The sequence below is a fragment of the Callorhinus ursinus genome, unplaced genomic scaffold (genome assembly GCF_003265705.2).
Source record: "Callorhinus ursinus isolate GAN/ISIS: 27379988/994484 unplaced genomic scaffold, GSC_fseal_2.0 scaffold605, whole genome shotgun sequence".
Taxonomy (NCBI): Eukaryota; Metazoa; Chordata; class Mammalia; order Carnivora; family Otariidae; genus Callorhinus; species Callorhinus ursinus.
Genome location: NW_027397660.1, coordinates 4,932 through 18,383, shown reverse-complemented (window position 1 = coordinate 18,383; position 13,452 = coordinate 4,932). Strand labels below are relative to the sequence as shown.

At 46.2% G+C, this 13,452-nt stretch overlaps 1 protein-coding gene across 1 annotated transcript; it reads right to left on the bottom strand.

Annotated features, from left to right (window-relative positions):
* Positions 1-1,872: 1,872 nt before the first annotated feature.
* On the bottom strand, positions 1,873-2,844 carry LOC112818912 (olfactory receptor 2AT4-like). Its single transcript, XM_025865988.2, has one exon. The coding sequence runs from the start codon at positions 2,842-2,844 to the stop codon at positions 1,873-1,875; it is 972 nt and encodes a 323-aa protein (XP_025721773.1).
* Between the last annotated feature and the right edge of the window lie 10,608 nt (positions 2,845-13,452).

The window sequence follows — 13,452 nt, the reverse complement described above, 5'->3', positions numbered from 1 at the left end:
CAGAAACACAAAGGGTCAAGGCCAAGGGTCCACCTGCGTGGACAGGTGCACATGGCGATGGACCATCCAACAGTCAACCACACAATGTGCTGGCTGACCAGTGAAGCAGGGGCACCAGAAAAAATTTCTGAAAGAATTTCGCATTTGGTATTTCAAAGCATCGTCCAACTGTCCCATCCTAGGAAATAGCCGAGTTTGGCTGGATCTTCTTACACTTAATTTACAGGTTAGGGTTCTTGTTTTACTCTGAATTACCTAGTACATGTGAACGATGCAGTCCTGTGCTTCGGGCCCGAAGGGTGCTGTTTCCCAGGGCACAGAACGTGCCACCATAACTGGCAAGGGTGCTCCCTGTCTGGATTGTCCACCAGCCAGTTACACAGCCAGACAGAAGAACTGGTCCCTGAATGTACAACCTGACGCCATGCTTCACATCTATCACCCCCTCTCATCATCCAAGCCTGCCAGGGAGTGCTTATGCCCTTCAGCCAGCGAGAATCTGAGGGTCCGTCCAAGGCCACGGCCAGTGAGGGGGAGAGCAGAAGGTGTTCTGGAGCCAGGCTCCTGCGAAGGCCTGAGCCCCGCCTGGCAACCAAGAGTGCTGGCTCCTGGACCAGCTCTGCCACTCGCCTGCTGTGACTTTGGGTCCCTGAGCCTTGGTTTTCTCATCTGGGCAGTGAGGGCTTTGGAAGAAAAGATCTCTGGGGGGTGTCCAATTCAATGAGCTCTTTTCTGAGGGTCCCCTCTGTGGTTGACAGATCGGATGTCACAATGGTCCACACCCAAAGGGAGAGGGTGAGGACTATCTGGCCTAGTGAGGCCCTGCTGCCAGCCACATTCTCTCCCTTCATCTTGTCATGTGGACCTTAGTGGTCAAGTGTGTGGCTTGTGTGTCAGAAAGGCCCTGATTCCAATCCCAGCTCCTACTTTCAGCGGTGTGACCTTGGGCAAGTCACTTCCCCCTCCTGGGGCTCATTTCTGTCATCAGTGACCTCCTGAGTTGTTGTGATCCTTATGGAGAGACATAATGCTTAGCTTAGACAACGCTTACATGCGAGCCTGGCCACAAGGCTCAGAGCTTGCTAGTGTGTCTGCCAGTGACAAAGCCTTGCTTTGCTGGGGGAAAGGCTTGGCCAAGATGATGTGAATCCCACCCAGAGGTGCAACTTGTCCAGATCTGCCAGGATATGTGGTCTAAGATCCCACAGCCCGTGTATGCACGGTCAACCTGAATCCTGGTTGCCTGCATCTTGTGCGCCCAATCTGTCTTCCTGATCCCTGGTCCTGGCTTATAGGTCCTGGCCACTCTGTCCTGTTTCCCCACCCCAGCATTCTCTGCCTGTCTTGGGGCACTGTTTCCCTAGCCCTACTCACCTGTTAAACCTGGTCCACACTGGTGTCTCCTATGGCATCTCCATGCAAGGCCTTCTCGGTGCTGAGCCATGACCCACTAAACCCTCAGCCCTTTCCTTTCAGGCAGGTCTCCTAGGGTAATTTCTTTCAAGATGGTACTCCTATGGGAACTGTATCCACCATCCCTCAGAGATCAACTCCCTGGCATTTCTTAGGACTTATATGGGGGAGGGTAGGATTTGTCCCTAGACTTTGCTGACAGTGAGAAGAGCATCATTAACAGCTCTCAAGAGCTCAGCACTTTATGCCAGTGGTGTATACTTTATTTTCATGAGAAGTCTGACTGAAATCCATGGATGGATCATCTTTATCTGACTTTGCCTGTTGGAACTATCTGCTCAGTTGAATTCTCTTTTACCATTCTATATTCATTAATTTATTTGTTCAACAATATTTACTGAGCTCCTAATCTGTCCTGGGCACCTTTATTTTGTGTCCTGAGTGCAGAATTAGCTGCATCTAAAGCTCAAGGGCTCTTATCCAAGACTGGGTCTTGAGATATGTGATTTTGGTGATGGCTGCCTTGACTTCCTTGTTTCTCAACGTGTAGATGAGAGGGTTGAGGATTGGTGTGAGGATAGCATATGCCACATTGCCCATGATGTGGAAGTCGAGGGGCAGGTCAGCCCTGTAGGCCACATAGGCTATGGCAATGGATGAATAGTAGGTGCCAACCACCAGGAGGTGGGAGCCGCAGGTGGAGAAGGCTTTTGAGCGTCCTTCTCGGGAGCTGATGCGAAGCACTGCAGCCAGGATGTGGGCATAGGAGAGAAGCACCAGGAGAAGGGGCAGGAAGGATACCACCATGGCGATGCAGAAGCCCATGAAGGTCTGGGGCGTGGTGTCAGAGCAGGAGGCCTGAACCAGAGCCAGGTGGTCACAGAAACAATGGTAGATATGAGCAATGTTGTTATACGCCATCTGGGAGGTCTTCACCACTGCGGGGATGGGCAGGAGGAGAGCGATAAACCAGGCATAGGCTGCCAGGGCAGCATTGGTCTGTGGGGTCATGTGGACAGGGTAGTGCAGGGGGCAGCAGATAGCCACATAGCGGTCATAGGCCATGACCACCAGGATGAAAGCTTCTGAACACGTGAAGCTTTGGAAGAGGTACATTTGCAATAAGCAGGCAGGGAAGCTGAGGAAGTGGTCTCCAAGCAGGAACAGGGACAGCATCTTGGGGACAGTGGTTGTGGTGAAGAGAATGTCCAGAGTGGAGAGGTTGATCAGGAAGAAGTACATGGGCTTGTGGAGGCTGGACTCTGCCACCACAGCCACCAGGATCAGGGCATTTCCCAGCAGGATGAGCAGGTAGAGGAGGAGGAAAATAAAGAACACGGGGAGGAAGAAGCTCTCTGGCAGAGAGGGGATTCCCACCAGGTAGAAGACTGGTGATCCATCCACTGATCCATTACAGGTTGTGGCCCCCATAGTGAGGCAGAGCTGGATTTCTGGGAGATAGGCAGCTGGAACATCTGGACACTGAAGATATCTGAAAACCATAGAAACAAAGGATTCTGGAATGAGATTTGTAATGTTTATAGTTAATACAAGCACAATTATTTACAGCCAAGTCTATAAGACTGATTGTAGGTTATGGTATTTATTGATTTCTACCATGTGAATCCAAAATTCCTACCTTTCTTCTTTGGTCAAATATTAATTAGTAGTTAATAGTAACCTACCAAATGGAAGTCATTATGCTGTGTTTATGTGATACAGTGATGAAAGAAAGAAGGCAGGCAAAATTCTTATCTTAGAGTTTACATCTTACTGGAAAAGTCAGATCTTAACAGTTGATTCTTGAATTATAATTGTGAAAAGTGCTTCGAAAGATTTCTTCTGGTCTTCGTCTTAGGTCCCATGTTATCTAGTTTGGGATGTCAGTTCTCTCAAATCAAGTCCTAAAGCTTGTGTTTCTACTTCTGCACTCACTCAAAGTTCTACCATCTTGCTACCATCTTGTAAGGGCTGCTTTCTCCAAGGCTTTCTGCGACCTGCTGCTGCTCACATACTTACTAAACCTATCTCTTGCTCATATGCCTTGAGTAGCGGTTCTTCCATATACCTCTTTAGCTACATGTCTGGACTTCTACTCCTGTGTGGGATGTAATAGGTCATGGTAGCCCAACACTTGTACTGCAACAACTAGGAAAACCTGGATAAATTACACAAATTACATTTTTTAATAAATTGGAGAAATATGGCTGCAATGAGTATGAAATGAATTGGAACTCCAGAGAGGGGGTACTCTCCAAAGTCAACTGCCAATCACTAGCTCTTATCTTTTCTGGGAATATTTGATTTGGGGACCATTGTGTGGCTTGGACTTGGCCCAGGCAGAGGGACACAGATTAGGGAAGGAAAAAACAGCAATGCTTTTTGGCAGTCAAAAAGGGTTTGCAAAGCTGGTGCAGCCACTCTGGAAAACAGTATGGAGGTTCTTCAAAGAGTTGAAAATAGAGCTACCCTATGATCCAGCAATTGCACTACTGGGTATTTACCCCAAAGATACAAATGTAGGGATCCGAAGGGGTATGTGCACCCCGATGTTTATAGCAGCAATGTCCACAATAGCCAAATTGTGGAAAGAGCCAAGATGTCCATCAACAGACGAATGGATAAAGAAGATGTGGTATATATATACCATGGAATATTATGCAGCCATCAGAAAGAATGAAATCTTGCCATTTGCAAAGACATGGATGGAACTGGAGGGTATTATGCTGAGCGAAATAAGTCAAGCAGAGAAAGACGTGTATCATATGACCTCACTGATATGAGGAATTCTTAATCTCAGGAAACAAAGTGAGGGTTGCTGGAGTGGTGGGGGATGGGAGGGATGGGGTGGCTGGGTGATAGACACTGGGGAGGGTATGTGCTACGGTGAGTGCTGTGAATTGTGCAAGACTGTTGAATCACAGATCTGTACCTCTGAAGCAAATAATACATTATATGTTAAAAAAAAGAAGAAGAAGAAGATAGCAGGAGGGGAAGAATGAAGGGGGGGAATCGGAGGGGGAGACGAACGATGAGAGACGATGGACTCTGAAAAACAAACTGAGGGTTCTAGAGGGGAGGGGGTGGGGGGATGGGTTAGCCTGGTGATGGGTATTAAAGAGGGCACGCACTGAATGGAGGACTGGGTACTATATGCAAACAATGAATCATGGAACACTACATCAAAAACTAATGATGTAATGTATGGTGATTAACAAAACATAATAAAAAAAAGGTTTGCAAAACATTTTGGAAATTTAAGGCACTCTAAATGCATAACAAGTTTTCCCCATGGGACAGCTTCTGAATTTGGGGGCTATGCAAAAGAGGTTGGGAAGCTGGACTGAAGGCTTCTCAAAGAATAAAAAAACTTCTAAAAGATAGATCTCATGATGCTTAAGAGATTAGAGGGAAAGAGCCTCCCTCAAATACAGAATGGTCTTACCCTCAAATATTTTCAAAATTTCTGAAGCTCTGTGTGTGTGTGTGTGTGTGTGTGTGTGTGTGTGTGTTGAGGGGGGTAGGTGGCAAGGTTGCTAAAGACTTATGTTCAAAACCTCCAAAGGGTAAAAGCAAATCTATAATCTTTCAGGCTAAGGAGATCGAGATCAGCCACGCTAAAAACCCACAGCCCAGGAGGCCATACCTTAAGAACAAGAGCAAGTCAAAGTTAGACTGAATCTTAGGAAAACTGAAACTGAATCTATCTCAAGCCTTGATTAGCTAAATTTTGTGGGGGGATTTGACCGGACTGGATACAAGGGAGCCTTCTGGGTTGCTGGAAATGTGCTATATCTTTAGCTGATTTATCCACATCTATATACCTATATTTGTGGGGTTTTTTTAAATTTTATTTGTTTATTTGAGAGAGGGAGAAAGAGAACACGAGCAGGGGTGAGGGGCAGAGAGAGAAGCAGACTCTCTGCTGAGCAGGGAGCCCAACATGGGGCTCGATCCCAGGACCCTGAGATCATGACCTGAGCCAAAGACAGCTGCTTAACTGACTGAGCCCCCCAGGTGTCCCTATAGATCTATATTTGTATGTACATCAGTATCTGTATCTGTGTATTTGATGTCTGAATCCAGAGCTAGAGCTATATTTATAGCTAGATCTCTATCTGTATCTAATATTATAGGCATTATTATGCCTGAGTTATACTTTAATTAAACAAGCAAGCAAACAAACAAACACAACTGAATATATTAAATCTTGCCTCTGTGTATGGCTTTTTGTCCTACTACAATGAAAGGAATGGCAGAGGATGCCTTTTGTTGGAGAAGTCACTTGCTGATGCTAGTCAGAGTTAAAGGCATATTCTACCCAGTGGCAGAGACAGAGATTGGAAGGCATTTCTGTGTGATATGATTTGTTCTCTCCCTCCCAGTTGCTGCTGCTGCAGAGCAGGGGTTTCTGATGAATACTAGCCTGTAGACTTCCCTAGCCCCAGCTAAGGAGGTGCTACAGTATACTGGAAACTCAGGGGTCTCGGGGTCCACTGTTGCAGAGACGAACACAGTATTTTTGTGATAGTGCCTAAGGCACAAGCCCCTACCCCAGGGGCTCCCCTTGTCAAGGAAGGGGAAATATGTGCTTCCGAGCACCCACAGAACTGGAGGCCTTCAACCGACTGGGCGTATTGATTCCTTTCATACACTGGGATGTCCCTCTGAATAAACGACACAGGAGCAAGTCCATGGTCACATTTATATCATTGCCTCTTCAACCCTGACCATTTCTAAAACGACTCCCTCCTTGATTTTTCCAGAACTGTCCTGTTTCTCTGACTTGTGCTAAAACCTCTCTCATGTCATTGAATCATAAGAATACCAAACCTGAAAATGTCCAGCCAGCTTTTTTCTTTATAGACCAAAAGGCCAAGGACTTGCCCAAGATCACATAGGGCCAGTCAGCTGCAGAGCGAGGACCAGAAAACCCAGGCCTCAGACTCCTAGACCAGGACTCTCACTCTCTAGATCATGTTCCCTGGACAATCTGGAAGTTTTCGTGTGGGAAGAGATTGGGGCAATTTTTTCTTTTTTCTTCTCCATTTCTAAGCTGATATTGGCAGCCACAATCAGAAATTTCAATTTGAAAAAAAAAAAAAAGAAATTCGTTTGTTCTTTAGTTTTTTTAGAGTGGTGGGTGGCCTGGTTTCTCATTAGGGAGTGAAGGCTGGTAAAATGTATTTCCAAAAGACACATAGAACAGACCACTCCATTGTGAATGCTTCCTTGGAAGAAAAAAAATGTTCTGAAGGTCAGCCCACAGTATCCAGACAGGAAGGCAAAACTGCTACACCCCAACTGAAAAGAGTTAATTCTCAGCTAACCAGACCACCAGACTCAAACTGCCTCAGCCAGTCACCAGGTTTTCCTCAGACCCCAAACTGGTGCCAACTGCATTTGCCTACATGTTGTTATAGCTCAGAGGAATTGACTTGGGACTGGTGGTCACTGAGTTAAGCTGAGCTGGGGTTTGAGGTGCAAAAATTCAGAGCCAGTAAGCCCATTTGTACCCCTCTATCCCCCCTCCTCTGTCCTGCGTCTATCCAACAACGGTGGTGGGGAGGGCAAATGCAGCGTCTGAAGTCCAGAAACAGAGTGTCTTCTCAAGGTCAGCCTTGAGAAGTTCACAGCCAGGGCGGGTCTTGAGCCCAGTTTTCTGGCTCCCATGTGGTGTTCATTAGGATTTTTCAAGATAGAAGATGACCCCCTAGCCTGCCGTCCAAGATGGCTCTTCTGGCAGCCTTATTCCTTCTCACTCTAGTCACATGGCAACTCCTTGCTCTTGCCTTGTCCTTCTGCCTAACTCAACTCAATGCTCCCTCTTCCCAAGAAGCTTCGCTGGTCTTGGCTGGCTCGGGGCCCTCTTTTCTGGCTTTCAGGGTTTCTGTGCTTTCCTTTGTTATCACTATGATCATATTGGGGTGTCTCTGTCTCTTTCTATGTCTGTGGCTCCACCAGACCGGAGCACCTGCAGGGCTGTAATGGAGTCTAATTATTTCTATTTCAGAGTGAGCCACCACCCTCACCAGGAGCTCGGGGCTCCAGAGACAGGAGCCAGAATGCAGCTTTCCCAATAGGCCTTGAGTGGCCGCTAAATCATACCGTCAGCATGAAGGGGTCAGTAGCAAGTAGACAGTTTTAGTTTGACCATTTCTTACACAGATAGGGCACACAGCTCAGAAATGGGCTGTGGTTTGCCCGAGGTCACACAGTAAGTGGGTGACAGAACCAGAACTAGACTATCAGCGGGGCTGGATTATCCCCTGAAGCCAGGGATCACTCAGCAAAAGCCCTAGCTGCCCTCCCTCCTGGGGCCACGGGACAGACCAACTAGTAAGATTTATTTGCTCACCCCGAAGGCACTGAGGCACTTCCCTTCCCTAAACTTCTGTTTTGTCAGAATGCATCTATGCAACAGATAAAGCACGTGCTTAGACACCAGCTAGATCGGAGCACTGGAAAATGTTTTTGCAAAAACTTAGTATCTGATGTGTTTGAAAAGCACTGATGTAGCATCAGGCTAATAATCAGAAACTTTCTGGACTTCCTTGCATTTATTTTATGGTTTAGATGAAGGGAGTTTATTTTGAATATGTATTACAGGGGTGTTTTCAGTGCTTAAGGACACCAAAGGTATTGTTAGGGGAAACTTCCTTGGTCAGGATGATCTATGAGCCACGAGTTAACAGTGCTGGTGGGGGACAAAGGACAGAAAACCCAGTCACTAGAATGTTCAGTTGGATGCTGCACTTTACATACATCCTCTCCTTCATCATCCAACCCTGCCAGGGGGTGGTTATGCCCCTTGAACAAAGGAGAAACTGAGGGTTCGTCCAAGGCCACGGCTGGTGGGGGGGAGCAGAGGATGTTCTGGAGCCAGGCTGCTGCAAAGGCCTGAGTGCCGCCTGGCAACCAAGAGTGCTGGCTCCTGGACCAGCTCTGCCTCTCAAGGGCTGTGACTGTGGGTCCCTGAGCCTCAGTTTTCCCACCTGTAAAAGACGGCTTTGGAAGAGATGGTCTCCTCTGGCTCAGCTAGGCTTTTTGAGCACGCCCTCTGTGTTTGGCCCAGCGAGGGGTCAGGATGGCCGTCTCACGGCCCCAGGCTCTAAGGAGGGAGAGTGAGGGCCCTGTGGCGTGCTCGGTCCTTATGGTCACTGTGTCATCGCGCTTCACCACAACTCTTAAATCCACACCAACCTCCCACAATACTTCAACGATCCTGTGCCGTTCCCATAGCCAAGAAGCAGGATACGTGTGCAGGATAGCCTCTGGGCTCACTAACTGGAGCTAGAACGACCTGCGTTTCCATTCTGGCCTCACCACTTTCCACTTTCCCTCTGAACGGCAACTCCCTCATCTGTGACTCATAGTGTTACGGATGCCTCACTAAATATTTCCATTTCTTTCATGGTCATTGACCTTGCCTCTCTGTGAGAAACTCTCTCACAAAAGCATCAGCCTCTTGCCTGTGACTGCCCATCCCTGCCCGTCCTGTCAGGGTGTCTGGCCCAGGGCCACACAGAGCGGGGGTGCACGCTGGGACCCTCACTATGGCTGTACACATCCCCGGCCTCTCTGAACCTGTCCGTTCACTCCAGCCTTCGCCAACTTCTGGAAAACTCCATCCCCGGCCCAGCTCACCTGCAAGCCTGATCCACCTTGGTGTCTTCTGTAGAGTCACGGCAACCGCACTTGGCCCTGGGGGAAGAGCCAGGAAGGAGCTGGGCCAGAGCCCATTAAACCCCGGAGTCAGGGCCTGCTGGGGCCCTCTCCCTTAAGTTGGTTCCCCTAAGGGGCCCCACGCCCGCCAGCTGGGAACAACTTCCTAGGGTGGAGTGGGGGACTTGGCCCTGGGCTTTGCAGGTAATGGAAACAGCGTCATTAACAACCCTCCTGGGTCCCAGAACTTTATCAGCAACGGAAGAGTTTGATTCTTGTTTTCCCATCTGGCCCCACAACAGCCAGGGAGGACAGGCAGAGCCAGGATTGTCCCCGCTATTTGACACTGAGGAAAAGATCGAGTGAAGGGAAGTGACTTGCCCAGGGTCACATGAGTGGCTGCTGGCCAAGCTTGGACCCAAGATGCCAGTTCCAGTTCAGCGGTTTAGCAGCACATCAACCGATGGCGGAGACCTCAGTTCTTTCCAGTGATGTCACCTTGGACAAATCCCTCAGCCTCACTGGGCCTTTAGGTCCTTGCCTGTGAAAAGGGTATAACAACACTGCCCATCCCACAGGCTCCTGAGAAGGTTTAGTTGCTGAGCTTGTGTCTAGGGCACGGTGAACATTCAGGAAGTGAGAGCTGTTATTTTGATAAACCAAAATAGGAAAACCCTGTTGCACCCCTGGGACACACTCCCTCAGCTGTTCCATGAGGGACTTGCAAAGGTTCTGTGGGAAGAACGTGAGGAGAGGGGCTCTGTGCCCCAGCCTCAGGCAGGACCCAAGCAGGATCATAGATCGGTTTGGACCTCAGTCTGTCAGATTCCTCCCTTTGGCTCCATAGCTCTCAGTTTCTGACTCTGTCACTCTTTCATTGATCTGTATACAATTTTTAAAATTTCACAAGTAATAAATAGATCCCATTGTAAAATAGCTTAAGCAATGTGGAGATTTATGGAGTAAAAGGTGAATGCTTTCTTCACACCAGCCCTTCCTCATATTTCTCCTCCCCTCCCCAAAGGTAATGATTTGGTGTATTCCTTCCAGACCTTTGCTAAGCATGCGTGTGTGTTGTGGGTGGGGGGAATGTTTTGTTTTTCCTTTAACATAAATAAAGTCATTTTGTCCTTATGGCATCACTTATATTCCAACTTGGAACCTTTCTGTCTGACATACTTCATTCTTTTTATCTCATATCTGGTATTTCATAGTATGGATATGACATGGATTATTTCATCATTTCCCTGCCAATGAACATCTAGGTTGTACACAATTATTGCTATTATGAACAATATTATAATTAATGTCCTTTTAACATGCATTTTGGGGATGGGTACCCAGATATTTCTCTCAGAGAGATCCTTAGAAGTAGAACTCCCGGGCCAAGCAAGCAGTAAGTACATTTTATTTTATGTATTTTATTTTAAATCAATTAATTAACATATAGTGTATTATTAGTTTCAGAGGTAGAGTTTAGGGATTCATCCATTGCAGCAAGCACATTTTTAAAATGGAATAGGGCATGCATGCACAGGGACCATCCCAACTTCAAACCCAGAGACTTTGAGAACAGCCAAAGCCCAGCAATGACTGAGATGACCTTGCGGGACCCGTGCCTGATGCTCTGCCCAGAACCAGGGGAAAAGCATTCACGAGCGATTCATTTCAGCCCACAGTAGAGACTTCCAGAATAGATGTCTGCTGACTGTAGATTTACAACTGCAGGATGTAGTTGGCATCCTGGGAACATTGGCAGCTTCTTGGGAAATCAAAAGAATGGCACAGCAGAGGCTGTAGCCCCCTCTGATCGAAGGAACTTCATGATGGAACTGAAGATGGTTTGGGAAATTTCTCTGAAGAACAAACCAGAACTTTTTGTGCTATCTCCTCCTCTCCAGATCTACTCCTTCCGACTGAAGGGAGGACTTTTGGTTTGGGATAAATTTGTAGATGTGGATCTTTGCTTCAGGACCACAAAGGTAAAAGCTGAAGGTTTTTCTAGGGGAGAAGATCTAACCAGTCCCAAGTTAAAGGCAAAGAATCCTGCAGAATCACTGGACTGTCAGGTGGATTCTTTTGTTCTGTTTTCTGTTGCTCAGACACGACAGACCTTCTTAATAAACACCTGGAGCCATGATAGTGTTGTATGGCGACAGATGGTAGCTGCATGTGATGAGCACAGCATAACGTCTAGACTTTGTCGAATCACTATGTTGTAACATTGTGCATCAACTATACTTTAAAAAAAAATTAAAAACCAGGTTTGTACCTAAAAACAAAAAAAACAGGAACACCTTGGTGGCTCAGTCAGTTAAGTGTCAGACTCTTGTTTTTGGATGGGGTTGTGATCTCAGGGTCGTGAGATCAAGCCCCACGTTGGGCTTTTTGCGCAGCGGGGAGTCTGCTTGGGATTCTGTTTCTCCCTTTCCCTCTGCCCCTCCCCACTCTCGCATTCTCTCTTTCTAAAAATAAATAAATACATCTTCAAAAAAAAAAAAAAAAACAAAGAAAAAATCCCCAAACCTCCAAAGCCACCTTTTGGCAGCATGAGAAGGACTAAAGTCTTTTGGGGATGTGTCCGATGAAACTAACGAAAAGACTGGGTTATTGGTGGGAAGAGCTTACATAGAGCGCAACAGTCATTTGAACTATAGTAGGTCGGAGAAAACAAACAGAAACCATGACTTAGATTCCTTTCAGTTTCTAATTTTATTTTGTTTTACCTCCAAAAGTGAGCCAAAATAGGCGAGCTAAATTGTTGGCTGAGATTTCTTTGTAAAAAGCCAACACTTAAAGACTTCCTAGTATAACATTAGGGGATAAAGTATGATTTACTTCATTACCTCTGAGAATAAAAATGTTCTCAGGCTTCTAGGAAATGACTGGCTGTTCGATAGCCATGGGGGTAAAAAATAGTCCTCAGAACTTGTTTTAAACCAATTTAATTGTCCAACGACAGCTTCTCACTAATACACATGTTCCTAAAAGCTGATCAGTCTAAACGTCAGCCACCCAGCAACACCCTCGCCCCAGTAACCACACCACCACCACTAAAGGCAAACCATTCCCTCAATAGCAGCACCGCTGAAGGCCCACCAACCCCTCCCCTCCACATTGTCCATAGCCCTGTGTGAGATCAGCTCCCCGGGGTCGCTCAGAACCATACACTGGAGCATTCCCAGTGCTTAAGCTGGTGGTTAAGTTCAGCCTTCTGTTTTCAGGTGTGGTGTGGTGGTCTCTTCCTTTGACATGATGCATTCATAAATGCATCATGAACTGCAGTTCAGTCGTAATGTTCCCCCTTTCACTTTTGATTTTGGTAATTGGGGGTCTTTTCTCGTTTTTTTCTTAGTCAATCTACCTAAATGTTCGTCAGTCTTGTTGATGTATTTGAAGACCCAGTTTTCATTGTGTCTATTTTTCCCATTCCCTTTTTATTTATTTCCATTCTAATCTTTATTGTTATTTCATGCCTACTGCTTGCTTTGAGTTGAGTTTGCTTTTATTTTATTTTTTTTAAGATTTTATTTATTTATTTGACAGAGAGAGACACAGCGAGAGCAGGAACACAAGCAGGGGGAGTGGGAGAGGGAGAAGCAGGCTTCCCGCGGAGCAGGGAGCCCGATGCGGGACTTGATCCCAGGACCCTGGGCTCATGACCTGAGCTGAAGGCAGAGGCTTAAGGGCTGAGCCACCCACGTGCCCCAAGTTTGCTTTTAAAGAAAAATTATAAAAGTATAATTTCTTAAAGTAAAAATTAGAGTATTAATAAATAAATTAATCATCTAATAACATTAGATGATTAATTTGAGATTTTTCTTCTTTTTTTCATATAAGCATTTACAGTTCTACATTCCCTCGAAGCACTTGTTTTAGCTGCATCCTGTGATTTTGGGTATGTTTCTACAAGATATTTTCTGATTTTCCTTGTGATTTCTTTTTTGACCCATTGGTTTTTAGAGGTGTGCTATTTAATTTCCACATATTTGAGGAAGCAGCATTCAGTGATCGAGTTTTTATTACTTTAAAGATGTGTAGAATAGAAAAATGGGCAGGCTATTTAAAATACATATGGCTTGGAACCAAAATATCTAGTTTAGTAATAATGGTGGCTTCAAAGGTGGAACTAAGACAAGGTTGTGTGGATGATTCTGGGAATATATTTGGAGAATATATAAGAGGAGGATAAAAGAAATTAAAGTAAACCACACTGTTTGAAATATAAACAGAAAGCACAAAATAGGAATTTAGCATACTGTAAGCATTTTACTTAGCATCAAGAATATAAGATTGGGGCGCCCGGGTGGCTCAGTCGGTTAAGCGTCTGCGTGATCTCGGGGTCCCGAGATTGAGCCCTGCATCGGGCTCTCT

Bases quoted from the DNA above. Each gene is read 5' to 3' on its own strand.
- LOC112818912 (XM_025865988.2), bottom strand. From the start codon at position 2,844: ATGGGGGCCACAACCTGTAATGGATCAGTGGATGGATCACCAGTCTTC.